This window comes from Gymnodraco acuticeps, unplaced genomic scaffold, assembly GCF_902827175.1.
Source record: "Gymnodraco acuticeps unplaced genomic scaffold, fGymAcu1.1, whole genome shotgun sequence".
NCBI classification, from domain to species: Eukaryota; Metazoa; Chordata; class Actinopteri; order Perciformes; family Bathydraconidae; genus Gymnodraco; species Gymnodraco acuticeps.
In genome coordinates, this window is record NW_022990947.1 from 30,080 (window position 1) to 48,795 (window position 18,716).

Below are 18,716 nucleotides of genomic sequence, written 5' to 3' on the forward strand. Positions count from 1 at the left end.
ATAAATTACATGTCCCACAATGCATCTTGTTTTGTGAGATGCACACTGAAGAGACAAGCAATTATTTTCCCTAGACTTAATTCAAGTAGTTATTTTAGTGGGAATGCTGACACAGCATTCCAACTATCTGTTATGCTAAGCACTAAATTCTTTATTATTCCGCCGGGTTATTTTGCGCTGCTTCTTCTCCCACATTGAACATCGCAGAAACTCCGTTCAAACATCAAAACGTTCAGCTCGGTCGGGAATCAATGGCTATTACTGTTATCATTCATAACTTTCATAATTCCAGAGATACATCCCATAATTCATCACATTTTTAACATGGAAGTCAATGGAGAAATCTTCAGACTTCAGAACAATCTTCATGCGACTTCAACTGCTAATTCATACTTTCACTCAGAAACCTCATTCCAACTTTAAAATGTTACACATATTTCTGACATTATTCGTGTAACACAGCTTTTACATTTGATTCTTACTTTTAGAGATATTAAACATTGTTCAGACCTTGGTAAAGAGGCCTTCTTCAGATTTTAGAGTGCGTGATGTCACAGCTAGAGTGGAGGACAGATTTCATTTTGCCTTCATATTTTCTTTTAAACTGCCATAATTCCCAAACCCTACATTCCTGAGACATCATTGTTCAAGAGAAACGTAGGAAAACACCTTGTAGATTGAAAGATAAAAAAAAATTAAATGCCTCTTGAGGGCATGAAGTGACAAAATATTTCAACATGTCTCCATTAAACTCCATTGTAAGTTCAGCCTCACCTTTCCCCACCACAGAAGCCGCACACCTTTAGTTAATCTGCCAAAAAGGCCACATTATTAACCCGAAAGTACACAAAAGATTACACTTCAGATGCTCAAGTTTCTTGACATGCTTCACGCTTTGAAATTTCACCGATATCTGTTACGGTTCTTCAACAAAACGTTCACATGTAACAGGTTTATCTCTTATTCAGAACAATGGAAATGCTTTCCTCTCACTGATCACCATGGAAACCTTTGATCTCAGGACATGTCGTTAGCTCAAATATAAACACCTGTGTCATGGAACACGATGATGTCATAACTCCAATTGACATAATTAGAGCAGCAGACTAATGAGTGGTCACTGGAGTTTAACAGACTGTCTCAGCCTATTCTTTTCCGTCTGATGGAGACTTCATACTGACTTCAACATGTTCCACATATTTTAGACATTATTGGTGACGTATACTTTTAGTTCTAAAGTTTTCAGTTAAAATATTCTGCTGCTTTTTCATGCATTTAGACTTTTATTTTCTTGTTCTTATTTCACATTCAAGTCCCCTCTATTCATGAACCCTTTAAAGTACTCAGCCACACCACTTATATACAGTGTTGGGACTAACGCGGCACAAAGTAACGCGTTACTGTAACGCCGTTATTGTTGGCAGTAACTAGTACTCTAACGCATTACTTTTTTAATTCAGTAACTCAGTTACCGTTACTACATGGTGCGTTACTCCGTTAGTTTTTTTTATATAGTCAACAGCCAGGCGAACAGAGATGAGAACTGTACTTAAGTACTGTACTTGAGTAAATGTACTTAGATACTTCCTGTGTCACATGCGGAGACGGGCTGTGGGCGTGTTTGTGTTGTTTACTAACAAGACTATCATGGCGGCGGCGGAGCTCAAGTCTAGTTTCTCCACCTGGAGATATTCTCACTATTTCACTTTTGTCGAGCACAAAGAAAAGAACGTTTTAGTTCAATGTAAGTTGTGTCTTGGCGGGTCAAAGATCCTATCTACTGCCCAAACCAGTAATTCAAATCTCTTAAAACATCTGCAAAAACAACATGCTGGGACGAAGCTAGTAGCTAAGACCACAGAGACTCAGCCGACGCCACTCCACCTCCACCTAAGCAACAGCGGCTGGATTTTAACCAAGGGACTGCTAGCCAGGGAAAAGTCGATAAAGCCATTGCACGGTATGTTGTAGAACACATGCAGGCTATTGCTACAGTGGAGTCACCCGCTTTCAGGGAGCTAGTTAGCATGATACCATGTCCGGGCGGCACACGGCATATGGGACGGAACACTTTTTCCAACTACCTGGAGAAAGAATATACTAAAATGGAAAGCCAGCTAATATCGATGCAATCCAGATTGCATATAATGCATGTCAAGTTGATCAACAGATTGTATTATTCTCCAATGCAATAACAGTACTGAAATGAAGGCTATAAGGGCATTAATGGGAGCCATTTTCTAAGTAACCAAAACGTTACTTTTGGGTGTAAGTAACTAGTTAAGTAACTGAGTTACTTTTGAAATAAAGTAACTAGTTACTGGTTTTCAGTAACTAGCACAACACTGCTTATATACCAGGTGCGACTGTTGCTATGTGAGTTAATCTTTCAAATACAAGGTTGCTTGTTTGATTCAAGCTCTTGTAGTCAATATGTCAAGGTATTTATCCCTAACCTTTTATCAGCTAACTAATGACACACACTCAGAGGATCTTTATAAACGTTTTAAGTATTGCACATCTTTAAACATTACTTTTATAAATCACTTTTAAAACCAGCGATGCACTACAGTGTCAGCTTTTCTAAAATAGAAACTTCAATGTTCACATCTTTCTAAATGATTCTACTTTTCAATGACCTACAAATAATCCTAATAATAATCCCATTTTCAATCTTCCAACTGTTCATATTTTTTGGTCAATTAACAAACCTGTTACAAATGTGTTGTTCAACACATTTGAGCCTTTGCCACATTCATTTGAATTATTTATATAATTCCTACATAATGGGGAAGCTTCCCACTCTATGTTATCAATCAATCAATCAATCAATCAATCAATGTTTATTTATATAGCCCAATATCACAAATGTTACATTTGTCTCAGTGGACTTTACAGTTTGTACAAAATATCAGTATGACAATACGACACCCTCTATCCTTAGACCCTCACATCGTACAAGGAAACACTTCCAGAGAAAAACCCACAGTTTAAAGGGAAAAATGGGAGAAACCTCAGGGAGAGCAACAGAGGAGGGATCCCTCTCCCAGGACGGACAGACGTGCAATAGATGCCGTGTGTAAATTGAAAAGATAATACATTTGCAACATAGGTAGTCCAAATGTTTGGAAATGCATTATGTAGATACAAGTCTTTGACAAGAAAATATGTGCACTTCTAAATATTTAATGTCAATCCCTGGTTTTGGTTCTAGTATGTTCACTGTACTGTAGGTTATTTAGTGGGAATGCTGACACAGCATTCCAACCATCTGTTATGCTACGCACGAAATTCTTTATTATTATTATATCACCATGGAAACCTTTGATCTCTGGACACTCATTAGGTCAAATATAAACACCTGTGTCATGGAACACGATGATGTCATAACTCCAACTGACATGCTCAGAGCACCATACTTCAGATAATGGTTAACAGTCCAGCCCTCAACAGCTCTACGTCAATTATGGGGTGTCATCATATTTCCATGGAAACGCATCCCTCGCCATAAAAGACGATGTCGCTATAACTCCTATGAAAATGTTCAAAAAGTGCTCAAACTTCACGTGTCCAGCCGTGAAGACATCTACGGGACAGTTTTGAGATTTCTTCAAATGCCGTTGCCATGGCGACACAATGCTGACCATGAAACACGGTTCTCTCATAACTTCAGTGAAAATGCTCCAAACGGCCCAAAACTTCACAGGTTTGGAAACGATGCAACCATCAACGCATCTAAGCGTATTATGGGATGTCATCAAATGCCGTTGGCATGGCGACAGATCGTTCACCATCAAGTTAGTTCAAAAGTTTGCAGTTCAAATATTCTGCTGCTTTTCCAAGCCTTTTTACTTTATTTTCTTCTCTTATCACACATTCAAGCCCCCAGTGTTCATGTATAATTTCAATCTAAATTCTTCACTTTCTTCTTACACATTACATTTCAGCATAGCAGTTTAGCGTCAGCTTTTCAGCATAAAGCATTCCCACTAGCAATTTCTTCAGGAATTGCATTCTCTAGTTATGGAATTATTACCCTATCGGATAATAATCTAATACAGAGGCAATAATATAATATAATACATTATTTTGTATATATATATTATATATGTATATTTTTATATAGTCTTAAAGTTAAAACCGGCCCTTTGAGTGCAACCATAATGCTAATGTGGCCCGCAATGAAATTGAGTGACACCCCTGCTCTATGAGAACCAGCAGCTGACACACACATTGTGGCAGATCAGCATAGACTGCAACCTTTCTTCTAACAGGGAAGTATCTAATTCTATTTTGGGTGAATCTGTGCAGTTTTTACAATGTGTAAAAAACAAATAAATTGATCTCATTCATTTAACTCGACCGAGAACAATGTGCACCAACAGCTAGTGGAGTACAATGATACGTTCATCACACATACAGCTTTACTGTGGAGAGAAATAAATTAGCAGTATTCCTGACTCCACCCCGCAGGAGTGCTCTGGTGGGTGAAATAAGCGTACCTTGTGGATGCGCCAGGTAGGAGAAGTGTGTGGTGGAGGAGACAGGGATGGGGTTGAGGGCATTCTGGGGCATGGCTTGCTGCGGCCCCCCCGGAGGACCCTGGGTAGCCATCAGCATCATGGTGGGGTGGGTCTGCCCCGGGTGGTGGGACTGCACCAAACCAGACTGCATATGGGCCTGTGAGAGAGCGAGGGGAGAAGTGTGACAAAGTGAAAACAATGACAAAACAGGTTCATTAAAAAGCTTAAAAAACAAGAATCAATTCCACGGCATTCACAACTCCTGCCGTGTTTCTGACAGGAGCTCTGGATGTTTTTTTTTAGAAATTAACAAGATTTGTTTTCCTTATGGTTTAAAGGTCCCCAATTATACTGTTTTTCATCAATATATTATAGGTCTCAGATATATACAAAACATGTCTCTGAAGTGTTTGGCTCCAAACACCAAACAGATCGTGCATTGCAGCATCCCATAATCCCCTCTGTTTCAGCCCTGTTTCAAAAGTGCTGATTCTCTGTCTGTTACTTTAGATGAAAATAAGGAGCCACTCCCCACGCCCCTCTGGGAGGTATTTGGTTAAAAAGAACACAATGGTGCTCTAAGAGGGGATTTAGGTGATAAGGTGCCAAAAAATCATTATGACATCATAAAGTGGCCAAAATCTGATCAGCTCATTTTCAGACAGGTTTTTATATAAATGGATCAGGACAAAAAGTGAATGAATCTTTTTCCTGAAACGTTCAGAATCTCTTTAACCAGAGGGGGCACATGTTTATGTATAAAAGACATGAAAAAGTGGATTTTGCATAATAGGTGACCTTTAAACCTTTTCTTATCCACAACCACAGGAAGTGATATACCAAAATATATCCACTGCACTTTCCACATTATCACCACCCAACAATGACCCATTCATGAAGCTACCGTTTGTCCTGAAAGCTGATAGGAGGGAGTGATCATGTGACCTACCTGCTGTACGTGGGCCATGTGGTTGTGGTTGTGGTTGTATCCGTGCTGCACCTGCTGGGGGTGGATGTAGACCGTCTGCTGGGCAGAAGAGAACGAGGCCTGGGGGGACTGTGGGTTGGGCCCCGGAGTCATGGAGGGGGGAGTGGGGGCCAAGGCAGAGTACATTTGCTGCTGCTGGGGCTGGTTGGCCAGGTGGAGGGCCTGGGCTGCTGCTGCCGCTGGGACACACATAGACACTGTGTTAGAAAAACAATACTGCTACATATAGTACAGTAACGCCCCATGGGACGAAATAAACAGTGTGTGTTTGTAATGATTCACTGGTTTTATTTCCCTGCCCACCGTTATGAGTGAGGGGAATCTGCCTGTAGAGAGACAGGATGGGAGCCTTGATCGATCAATGCCAGAACTGTTCATATTTTAAACACATATACACTAATATATTTATCATATTTAAACAGCTTTCTATGCAGATTATGTGTCTTTTAATTTTTTTGTTTTGTTCTTTTTCTTTTTCTTAACATATCCAGTGCTGCACTTTTTTGTTTTGTTATTGTATTTACTTGTTTATAATTAAATGTGTCTTTAGGGTGACTAATCAAATCTGTCCAGGGACTACAGATGGGAAATAGCCTCTTGGCTAACTCAGAAATGTTGATTAATGTGCTTAATTAATGTATTCATTTACTTAACAGGGACAGTCCCTGTTAAATAAATGAATACATAAATAAACTTAATGCAACAAAAAACGTAAAAAGTCGTGGTTGGCACGTCGATGTGAGAAATGCTTCTAGAATCTCTTTCCGTGAGGACAGGCAGGGAAGCTCACCTGCGGCTGCCTGCTGGTGCTGGGAGTGCTGCACTGGGCTGGCAGCGGGGTGGTTCTGAGGGCCTCCGTGTAGTTGGGGGCCCCCCTGCTGGCCCTGGCCTGTAGGCGTGGCAGAGGGCTGGGGGTGCTGTTGGTGAGGGTGCAAAGTGGCGTTGGGGTGGGGGTACTGCTGAGGCATTGGCCCTGGAGACACTGTGAGACAGGAAGCAGTGTAAGGAGGAACAGAAGAATGTAATGTAAGGTAATTAAATAATTAAAACAGAAATAGGTGTGAATCTTTCGGTATCTCGATTTGACTTCGATTCAAAACAATTCAAAATCCATTTTGGATTCAGAAATATGTGGTGCTAGTTTACTTTCTACTCCAGTCGGCTGTGGGTTAATAAAGGCGGTGTGGCTGAGGATGGCATGGAAGTTGAGTAAAAGACGATCCTCGCAGAAGCAGCTAGTCACTGAGAGGAGAACATTGAGCTGGACAGGTGAACTGGGGACTGACTGCTCGCTTTGTCCATACTGCTGTCAATTCATTATAGATTTTATAGTTTGTATTGGTATGTTTAAAAAAAACTGGTTGCATGACACCCAATCTCAAAGTCAAGAAATAGTTTGATAATTGAGGGCTAAACTATTCTTAAACATCCACAAATAAACACATTATACAAAAAACTACTTTAGCATTTCCCAATTTCTCAGAGACTTCAGAATAGCAAGTTCAAATAATTATAGAAAATAAAATGCTTCATACATTACATAAAAAGACATTGGTAGACATAGGCTAGCTGCCTTTATATATTCAAAGAAATGTGCTAAATAAAAATTGAAATAAACAACACGGTTAAACTGGTATTTTGTCAGATGTTTCAGGATAACTGCCACCCTGTAGAAAAAAATTGATTTTGAAGTTGTGAATCGATTCAGAATCAGAGAAGATAAGATTTTACTCCCACCCTAAAACCCCCCCCCCCCGCCCCGCCCCCCCCCTACACACATTATTACCTGCACTTTGTTGCCGGTTGCATATGAACATACACAAGTGGGGTGCTGACGTACCATACATGGTGTGTGTCTGCTCAGGGTACTGTGTGGTGGAGGAGGACATCAGGGTGGGCTGGCCGTGTGTGGGGGGAGCCATCATCCTGGCACTGCCCTGCATGACAGGACTGAATACATGCTGAGCCTGGAGGAAACACAGGGGACCGACAGCATCAGTATTAGAGTGTGTGTGTGTGTGTCATTATAAATAAGGTTTGTCTTTGCCTATGGCAGGGTATCCAACCTCAGATGTACAAACTACAAAAGCATCAAATAAAGAAAACCAAACATCATTTAACATCTGGTTTGAGCAGATATTTCTCTGGTTTATGTGTATCCGATACATTTTCGACACAAAAAGAAACAATTTAATTACACTTATTACATGGCTTAGTTGAATACTCGATTCTGATTGGTCAATTCAGAAAATGTGACACGTTGTTAATCCAGAACAGACAGACCCGTCAAGGATTTATTGACCGTTGTTAAGGACGCTCACATCTGCACAAAGAAGTCCGGTCGATTGAACTGTATGCAGTTTGGCTGAAAAGCAAACTGTATAAAAGTTTGCTTTTCGAACTGACAAGACAAGAGCGACAAGAAAACAGCGGAGAAATAACGGACAGAAACCTGTCCTTTTTACGCAGCGGTCCAGACATAGACATCAAACGGTAAAACATATTCAGTTGCCAGTTACTTTGGCATTAGGGCAGGGATATCTAGATACTTTCCAAGGTTTGACATAATGAATTGTGCTACTTTTAAAGCAAGCAACGATGTTTTCAAATCTGTAATCAAAAAGCTCCGCCTTCCTGCCGTTGCTACGTTTTTCAAACGGTAACAACGGACTATTTTTCTTAGCGGATGCATGTCAATTTAAATCAATACATACAACTATTTTTTAAATCAATAAAAACATTTTCTAAATCCATAAAAGCATTTCAATTAATTAATATTGGGAGTCATGTCGTTACTTTGTTGAGAATGTGGCCTTGTAATAAGCGGGATAATGTGCAGTGACTTGGTCATTATGGGGAAAAGAACACTCGACAGGCAGATCAGGATCCCGACTCGAAGCGGAGGGATCTTGATCAGCATGAAGGGTGTTCTTTTCCCCATAATGACCGCCTCCCTGCACATTATCCCTTACTTAAATTTAAATTGGTGCCTTGAGTAGGCTTTGAAGATTTTTCTTCTGCGTTCAGCAATGTAATTAGAGTCTAATTAAGTTGTTTTTCCAGAGGTTTTAATCTTTTTCTAACTAGCTCTCATTATCTCATCCCATTTTAATTTATTGTTTAAACCAATACAAATGAAGGAATACCCTATCATTATGTTTTTCTTAATCACCCTAAAGTCATCTGCCTGTGTTCCTCACTTCTTACATCACAGCACACATGTAACAGTTGACTGTTGTTCACACTGAGTAAACTCCTCTAAAGTAAATACGGACAGCTGTAATGGTGACATATTTCAGTCCACATAGCTCTGACACTCCTCACCTGTGATTGGTAATGTGTCATCTGCTGCACCAGAGGCTGATTGGTGAACTGCTGCGGGCTGCAGGTGAAGTACTGGGCAGAGTAGGCGGGGCTCTGTGCTACAATAGGGGGTCCCGCTGCAGTGGCTGGGTGCATCATGGTGGCCGTGCCTTGGGGGTGGTGCTGGTCTGACCTCTGCAGGGGCATGTTGGGTACTAAAGAGATTTCATGCGGCAGAAGTTTTGTTTAACATTCTATAAACCTGAAACATGATCATGGAGGAAGGAGAAAACTAACTCCTGGTTTTTACGCAAATGATTTACCAAACAAGCTAGAATACAAGACAGCTGGTAATAAGATAACCCCCCATTCCATTTCTGAAGACAAGCATCAATTGATTAGATGAGTCCTGAGGGGAAAGTTTTTCATGATACGAGTAGTACAAATTATATTAGTAATTTCTGGAGCCTTTTCTCTTGTAAAGGTGAATTAATGCATGTATTAAAACCTGCAATTAATGTAGCTCATCCCAGATAAGTGCAAGGCAAGTTTATTTATATAGCACCTTTCAACACAAGGCAATTCAAAGTGCTTTACAAAAATGAAAGACATTAAGAAAATGGCATTTAAAAACAGTCATTAAAAAGCAAAGATAATAAAATAAACATTAAAAGAAAAAAAATATATGGATAAAAGTTACAGTGCATTTTAAGATATGAATAGTTCAATTAAAAGCAACGGCAAAAAGAAAAGTCTTAAGCCTGGATTTAAAAGTAGTAAGAGTTGCAGTAGATTTCTGGCTTCATCTGTTGTTTTGAACATTGCAGATTGAAGCTCAGCGCTAACTTTTATACGTTCTGCCTTGGCTCCAAAAACCATTACCTCAGTTTTATCTTTGTTTAATTGGAGAAAGTTCTGACACATCCAGTCATTGATTTGTTCAATGCACTCACTCAGTGTTTGAATTGGAGCATAGTCTCCTGGTGAAATGGTTACGTAAATGTGTGTCATCCGCATAGCTATGGTAACTTATTTTGTTGTTTTTCATTATCTGAGCCAGTGGTAGCATGTAGATGTTAAAGAGAAGAGTTCCCAAGATGGAGCCTTGTGGTACCCCACATATCATATTTGTCAACTCAGATGTGTACTCACCTATAGAAACAACGTTTTTTCTGTCCTTTAAGTAGGATTCAAACCAATTTAGAACTGTTTCCGAAAGTCCCACCCAGTTTTCCAGTCGGTCTAGTAATATGCTGTGGTCAACAGTGTCAAACGCAGCACTGAGATCTAATAATACTAACACTGAAGTTCTGCCACTGTCTGTGTTTAAGTGGATGTCATTGAAGACCTTTACAAGAGCAGTCTCAGTGCAGTGGTTTGGTCGAAAGCCTGACTGGAACACATCGAAACAGTTATTTAAATGCAAGACATTACTCAACTGTTGAAAAACAACTTTTTCAATGATTTTACCTAGAAATGGCAGGTTTGATATGGGCCTGTAATTGTTCATTACTGAAGCATCTAGATTATTCTTTTTTAATAGCGGTTTAATGACTGCAGTTTTCAGGGCCTGTGGAAAAACACCTGAGTGAAGAGATTTGTTTACTATATGAAGTAGATCTGAGGCCATGCAATGAATTTTTTTTTTGAAAGATCCTGTTGGAATAATATCAAGGCAGCAGGAGGTGTAACCGTTTATTCTTTCCGTTTAACAGTTTTTAATAGGGATGCTCCGATCGATCGGTCACCGATCGAGATCGGCCGATACTCACTCTCTACCGATCGATCGGTGCTCTCTAAACATGCCGATCGCGAGAGCCGATCGCATGACGTAAAATACATGACACTTTTCTCTGTGTGCGGCAAAACAAGCTCGCCAAAATAGCTTCACCGGTCTGGCATTATTTTAAGGTGTCCGAAAAAGACAGTAAAATAGCGGTATGCAACGTGTGTGTGAAGCAGAAATCCTGCAGCTCCGCCCGCCGGACCGGTAAGCACAGCGAAACACACAAGAGTTAGACCTAACACACTTAGCTATTTTATCTACCTCTGGAACAAGCTAAACTAGTTATTATAAATATATTTATTCTTCACTGTCGGGTCACTCATTACTGGATCAGTGAGCTGCATGAGATACTGACAGGCTGTCAGGAGAGAGAGAGAGGGGGAGAGAGGGGGGGGGAGGGAGAGAGGAAAAGAGAGCGCTTCTGCTAATTTCTCCCGTGTTATTATCCAAAGTGAATGTAAACTTGAATAATGTACATCATTTGAATGTAATAATTAAGTTGATTGTTGTTTGTGGAAGCTCCAGTGAATGAGCCCCATTAACTGAGTTTTAAACATTACTTTAAATGGAAGATTTAAAGTGATGTTTAAATCTTCCATTTAGGCCCCGCCCACTCGATCGGATTGGCGATCGGAGCATCCCTAGATTTGAACAACTGTTATCTTATCTTTTTATTTATTCAACCAGGATAGGTCTCATTGAGATTAAAAACACATGTTCGTACTTCTGTAAGCACTGCTTTCTTCTGCCTGTTATGTATGACTTGTATATATGGTCTGTGTCTTTGACTGCTACTGTGCATGTTTTATTTTTCACAAACACTGAAAATCTATTTCCCGCTGGTGTAATGAGTGTTTTATTAAATCAAGCAGATACACTTTCTGTCAAGCTCCAGGAAGTGGTGAGAATAATTTTCTCCATTAGTAATCATTATGTTGTCCTGCTACTTATTATAATACATGATGCATTCAAGGCCAGATGGAAAGAGAGATAGAGAGAGAGCCAGCAGGAGAGGTGGGAGGCAAAAGAGCAAAGCGGTGGATGTTCTCACCTTTACCTGGTCTGTAGGGTTTAGACTGGCCGACGGTCATGTGAGGCATCTGGACCTGGTACATAGCTGGAGACTGGAGTCATGAAGGGGGGAGTGAAGAAAACAAGTTCATACTCAATCTTCTCAGGGCACTTTATCATAATTTCTACAACAATGAAACCAGTCTTTGACTTACAACATGTGACTGTATGCTTTCTTTTGTGGCATTACTCTTACAACCCGTCTGTGAGGCTGAACTATTCAGCTGGTAGCTTTGGTAGCTAACCCCTCACCAAATACATACAAAACAAATGGAATAGGTATGTGCATCTTACCTGGGGCCACATGCATTTTCTATGCCCGTCTCTTATTGTTCAGAAAAAGGTGACCCAAACTCTATTTGTCATCTCCCATTCCTGTAACATTACCTTTATTTTACAAACAGTGCTGCAGCATAAACAAAGAGGCTCAAACTCCTATGAGCTGACAGCCATGTGATAAACGGGTGAACCAAAGTCTATCCGTGATGACAGTTTAGAATGGATTGCAATAAGAAGTTGGCAAACCAACATCTGATGGCATTATTTGAACAAGCAAGAAAAACATCTTAAGACAGATTGGGCTTTTAAAAAACAAAAGGATTAAAAAAAATTCACAAACCTTCCATATTATGCTTTTCTAATGGAGCGAGAGAGAGAGAGGAGGAGGGGAGAAAAGGAAAAAAGAACCACTCTTAGATTCACCAAGTTATTTTATCGTTTACACGTGTCTGATGTTGGATCACCAAGTTTTTCTTAAAGCAACAACGGGAAACGTATAGATTTACATCTACAAATGTAAAAGCTTTCATCAGAAATATAGTCAATAACTTTGACATAATAATATAAACAAAAATGATGTACGTATGTATAATGATGTATGTCCTGCTATCCCAAAATATATAAGAAAATATTTCTTAAATATTTCAACAAAAAAACTGTGTCTGAAAGATGACAGAAGAAAGAAACGTTGTAAAATGATAACAAGGTGTAGAAAAAAAAAGAATTAAGAAAAGTAGCCTATTGAAAAATAAATTAATAAGAAAGAAATATATGTTGACGTGCATTATAAATTAATCAAAGAGAGGATATGAGAAGAAAATACCAAATGAGGACAAACATTAGCAGACATGTTGGGAGACATACTGGTGATCGTGAGGGATGTGTTTGAATGAATTTACAACTACGATGGAATGTGACACATGAAGGGTGATTGAAAAGCAACCTTTCAGTTTTCATACTGCACATTTCAGCATGCCGGGGTCTCACCTGCACTCCGGGGCTGACTGGTGTGAGGGGATACATCTGGGGGAAGCACACTGTCTGTCCGTAGACAGCGGGGGGCTGCTGCACCACGATGGAGGGGCTGGGCTGGCCCTGAGGCCGGGGGGGCGTCGGGGTGTTGGCTGGTTTGGACTGATGAAGGAGCATGGAAAAACAGACATGGAAACTTAGTTAAATAACATGTTCAGTGTGTCATATTTAAATAGTCTTGTCTGGCACAGCATACTGACCTGCGTGTTAAACCTGGGTTTGAACTCATGGGCATTCGGGTTCAGAGTTGATTTTCTCACTTGACTGCAGGAGGAAAGCAAACAGTGATCTTTAAAATCTTTAATCTTTAAAAAGATCAACATATTTCCTAAAACAGCTGGGCAAACAATCCTCAAACAGGAATAAGCATTGCATTGTGGAGCTGATTAAAACACATTTGGTTATCTAGTGAGTATATCAGGCAGCACAGTGTAGCACATTGATGTGTTTTGAATAGTGTTCGGGCCACAATGGATTTAAATATACCAGGCTTTGACTACACATAAAATACTTGTTAAGATCAAGACTGTGTTGGTTTTGGTCTTTCCATGTGAGTTGTTGATGCCAGGATAAACACAGAGCAGCCCCACTTATCCTTTAAACATACGTTCAGTCTCATCCACTCACTCTTGTACGGCCTCCTTTTTCTCCTCCTTCTCTTCATGCTTGGCTCCGCTGAATGAGGACGTGGCGTTGGTCTGGACTCCCTGTGATGCCATATCAAGCCCCGCCCTCTTCTGGTCGGGGGCTGAGGGGGACGGAGACAGAGCAGCAGGGCTGCCAGGCTTACTGGCGGTTGTGGTGGATGGAGCAGGTGCTCCACCAGCAACACCGTCTTCAGGGCCCTCCCGCCCCACTGAGGAGGCTTTGTCCATGGGAAGATCTTTCGGCTTGTCTGCTGGATCTCTGGGGGGCTTGGTCATCATCGGGTCAAAGGCAGGGTCTGAGTTTGAACTAGACTGCAACTGGAAAAGGAGAAATTAAATTAAAAGAGTTAGAGGAGGCGCATTCAAGCTCTAGTGCTGCCTCAAAAACATGAAGTGAGTTAGGCCAGATTTCCAACACTTACCCTAAAATCGACACTGAATTTCTTTAAATTATCTATTTGTTTTCTGTGGTCTGGTGCCATAGAAGGGGGTCCTGTAAGGCAAGTAGAGAGATACACAATTGAAGTTTTCAGAGATAACCAAATAGATACAGTCAACATGCTGACCGGTGTGAGCTGTACCTTTACAGACTGGTCTGGTGACACTAGGTGAGCTGTCCAAGGGCTTGATGTTCTCCTTGTTAGCCGTGGGGGATGTCTGCCTTGTCTCTTGGACGCGACACTCTTTTGCTTTAACAGAAAAACAGTCATTAGACTCCCAGCAAAAAACAAATGCTTCTGGTAGTGACAGAACGTACACTAAAATGTCAAATCCAAACAGAAATCAGGTCTTACATTCTGCACAACAATCATTCATTCAATCAATCTCAATGAAAGTGTTACTTTCACATTACCATCTGCCGAAGAAGAGGTGACCATGTTGGGGGCGGGGCTAGCAGCATTAGGAGAGGAAGCTGATGTTGCTGTAGAAACGGTTTCCACAGGAGCAGCTCCTGTCTGGGCTGCTGGGAGGGAGGAGGAGCCAGAGGAGGAGCCAGAAGAGGCTCCACCCATATTATTCTGTCGGGGGGAGCGAGGTCTGTGAGCTGAGGGGGGGGGGGAAGAAGAAATTATTACAAATAACATAAAACATTTCTAAGTTACCCCAATCAACTTGGCCATTACAAGTTTAGAAGTAATGAAATAGTTTAGGCTTTCACCCATGATTGCACATTGTTATATTGAAACCTTTGAAAGATTTTAGGTTCAATGCACAGCTCTTAAAACGTGTGCAGAGATGTTCCTACAGTTGGACATGGAAGCAAAAATCTATTCTACCTCCGCTAACCACAGAGGACCATGTCCCTCCAGTGGAGCTGCTCCTGGTTGGTGGAGTCACTGGGACCTCTCCAGGAGCATTGTGGGAAATGAAATCCCCTCCGGTGGTCCTACAGGGTGGCGCTCTGTGAGAACGAGGCATCCGCTGGGATTTAGGAGACATCCTGGGTGGGCCTGAGGATGAAGAAAGACAGATGAGGACAGACAGAACGGTGAATGCAGACCGTGGAGGTAAGGTAAACACTGACAGCCTGTGTACGTACACTCCTGCTGTGGAGGATTCTCTTAAACTCGTCTTTGTCCTACACATTCTTTAAAAAACCCAAACCTCTGCCCAGAGTACATCTTATTCAAGGTTTAAATATCACATCACACAGTCATGTTATTTGTTGACATGCATGTTAGTGGAGGATCTGCAGATAATCCTGTAAAGTGATCAAAACACATCACACTTCAAACCAAAGCCAAGTGAAGTGAGGGAGGGGAAACGGGGAGAGGAGGAAAAAGGTGAGGAGGGAAGCTGTATTTCAGAAATCACCTTTTAGCAGTTTCTATGGTGTTTCACAAGTGACAGCACACTGCAAAACTGATCTTTGGCTGAACATAGGTTAAATCATTTCCCATTTTACTCCCATTAAAAATGTGATCAACAGATCAAACTTGCTGGCTCTCATCAGAGGTGCAACTGACTTGTAAAATGTTTTAAGCAAAAGAGGTGGCTAACAAGTTGAAGCTCAAAGCTTTTAATTTAACATCATATTGGTTGATATTATTTCAAATCCAATGCTTGAGTACAAAGCCAACACAACACAAAATGACCTGATTAAGCACAGTATGAATAGAGACCAACTGATACAAATATAGAAATTGAGCCTTTGAAATGTTTCCTTCGTTCTTTTTAGGGTAACATCTGTTTTTAATGATTTAATCAGCAACAACATTCCTTATTAGCCAAAATGTTGCGATGTCTGTTCTTCCTCTTGAAGGCTCCATAAGAAGCATTATGAGACACTGGTGCCATGGTGATCTAACATTACAAAGCAAACATCGATATAGAGGATCCTCTTAGTGGCTTACCAAATCCTCAACATTTCCATCTATATGGAAATTGCAAATATGACCCCAAATCAGTCTGAAGAAGCAACTTCACCCATTTTAATGTTCCACACTAGACCTGGGCAAATGTATTTTTGAAAGTAGTTTGCCTATTTAACTTTTAAGACGCTTCGAACATCTTTCAGTGTAATTGTCATGGAATATAATTTCCACATTGAGCTCAATCCCTCCACCTTCAACTCATGCCTTTGCTCAGGTCTGCTCCACACTGATGTGGCTACCTTCTGAAGACATGTGTTTGGGTAGAGTGGAGGCTGGTGACGTAGGCCCATGGTGGGAAAAGGAGGATGAGGAGGAGGGATAGGAGGGGTGGGATGAATGAGAGAGAGGCCTGGAAGGTCGAGAGGGGGGTCTGGAGGGTGGCCTGGTGGGCGTGGTCGCCCTAGGAGGCAGGGAGGAGGGGCCAGACTGGTAACGAGGGGGGGGGGCGGGAGGAAGGAGACGGACAGGGTGAGTGCCAATGGGATGAACCTAAAAGAGGGAAGGACAAATGATCAAGGATGACAAATGGCAGATAACAACAAGTAATAGTGGGGGAAACCAAGATATAGCAGGAATATAAGGAAGGGGAGATTAATAAATATGAGAAAGAATGATAAGGCGGAAATATTATTATTAAAACATTAACAGCAACAACGAATATGAACATCCCCCAGACTCTGATTAAGAACTGGTTTAAATCAGTAAAAGGACAGGATGGGAGAGAACAGTATCTGGCCCCCTGTAGTATGTGGTTGTTTAGAATTTAGCATGTAGCCCCATAGGTTTGTGTGTGACTTATTAAACATACCTCCGTTAACCACCCTCTGGTCCGGCCCGCCGCTGGGACTGTAGTCGTGAGGTCCTGCTCGAGGAGCCGAGGGGCCCGCTGAGCTCTGAGCCAGGCGAGATGGGTTCTGACGTCCCGGGCCCCAGGACATCGTCTCCCTGCTCCTCTGACCCGGAGGAATGTACTTGTTCTCTCTGCATACAGACACACACAGGCAAATGGTTTAGTCAAATACATCTGACGATAATTAAGGAGGGAAGAATTCATTCTACATTATTACATTCAACTACAACTATTGTTGTTTCATGATATGCGCATGCGCGGAAGTTGTATGTGAAGTCTGAGAGTGTGTAGATCCCGTAACAAACTTTTTGAGAAATCAGGTTATGATCAGATGAGCAAGTTGATCACTCAAAGTTTATAGCGAAATACGATGTGGGGAATGTAATGCCACCGAAGAAACCAAACAAAAAGGCTAAAGTGCCATTGAATGAGAGCAGCGGTCTTTCGGGAGTGAGTGACACACAAGCAGCAGAGGAGAACGCCATGGAAAGCGGGGCCTCGCAGGTGAACCACTCGGAGCTGTTGGTACTCAGGGCTCGACATTATAAATGGCCCGCTGGCCCGGAAGCACTATTTAGACACCCCGGGCCAGCATAACGTACTTTCCACTTGCCCGCTCGGGCCACTAAAAATATTGTTTAACATTTTTTTTTTCTGTGGTATTGGTATTTTGACTAGCAATTTTGTTAAATTGTTTTGTTTATTAACGCTACAACATAGCGTTTCGTGAGTCGCTTGTTGTTGTTGGGTGAAAAGCAAACAGCTGTTTGCTGCGGAGCGCCTTGCGAGCAGGCAAGCCTAACCATTCGCCAAAATGTTTTTGATACCAGCGGTAACCGGCCAAGCGCCGTGCAAAAAACAATCTTCAAATAAAAGAAAGTCACTGGAGGAGTTAAAGGAGAGTGACAGGGAGCATGAGAAGAAAAGGGAGAGAAAGTTTTAGCCACGCTGGCTTGATCGATGGAGTTGGCTTCTATAGAGTGACGCGTCATAAAACCCTTTTTATAATCTATCGATTAGATTTATGATTCGAAAATTATAAAAGTAGGGTAGACATGTGGATATTATCCGGCTGAACAAAACGTGCATTTATCAAACAGGTTTGTTTTCCACAGACCTTATTTCCAGCTATTTTCCAAAACCCTGTGGAGAAATCCCATTGCTTTTTGTCGAGGGAACCAGCAGCTTACTTCCTGGTTTTATGACGCGTCACTGGCTGCACCTCTCAATATGATGCCAATATAAACAAGGTCTTCTGTCGGCTCTGTACATCAATGCCGACCTATGCTGACAAGTAGGTGAAGAGTAGAACATATAAAGGTATTGGCTATAGGGAAATGTCCCAGCAGTTTAGGATAATGAAGGTTCTAATCTAATCTATAGCCATTACATGTCTAACTCCTAATGACAGGAAGGCAGAAAGTGCATTATACAAATAATAATACTCATAATAATAGCAGACATTGTTTAACAATGACCACAATATCATTATTTTAATAAACCAAATATGAACAATTGAGGAAAATGAGGAAGAACTGATTGTTCAAATGTTGTAGTACAAATATGTAGTTAGTGCATAAATTACTATTGCAACAAATGTGTTAATTTTCTTCATTATTAGTCGATTTTTTTTTTGGACGAATGCTCCGGGCCAGTGGTTACAATGGTGGGGCCAGTGACAATACAATTCCACCGGCCCGGAGGGCCAGTGGCTTTTTACCCTTAATGTCTACCTAATATCTACCTAATACGCTCCATAATAAGAGAGGAGATAGGGGCTGCTTTCGAGAAATTCCAGCCGCAGCGTGATGCTTTAAAGGGAGAACTTGACTCATATTGTCAGAAGCTCGGTGATATGGAGG

At 41.2% G+C, this 18,716-nt stretch overlaps 1 protein-coding gene across 1 annotated transcript in view; it reads right to left on the reverse strand.

Moving 5' to 3' along the window:
* The window catches only part of atxn2 (ataxin 2), a 34,533-nt gene that overhangs the window by 1,074 nt on the left and 14,743 nt on the right, over window positions 1-18,716 (reverse strand). The window contains 17 exon segments of the mRNA XM_034234926.1: window positions 4,503-4,680; window positions 5,473-5,690; window positions 6,302-6,493; window positions 7,352-7,478; window positions 8,836-9,029; window positions 11,652-11,724; window positions 12,291-12,308; window positions 12,938-13,084; window positions 13,183-13,246; window positions 13,610-13,947; window positions 14,052-14,122; window positions 14,211-14,318; window positions 14,483-14,674; window positions 14,907-15,080; window positions 16,244-16,448; window positions 16,450-16,493; window positions 16,813-16,985. Of these exon segments, the coding sequence (XP_034090817.1) occupies window positions 4,503-4,680; window positions 5,473-5,690; window positions 6,302-6,493; window positions 7,352-7,478; window positions 8,836-9,029; window positions 11,652-11,724; window positions 12,291-12,308; window positions 12,938-13,084; window positions 13,183-13,246; window positions 13,610-13,947; window positions 14,052-14,122; window positions 14,211-14,318; window positions 14,483-14,674; window positions 14,907-15,080; window positions 16,244-16,448; window positions 16,450-16,493; window positions 16,813-16,985 (2,516 nt within the window).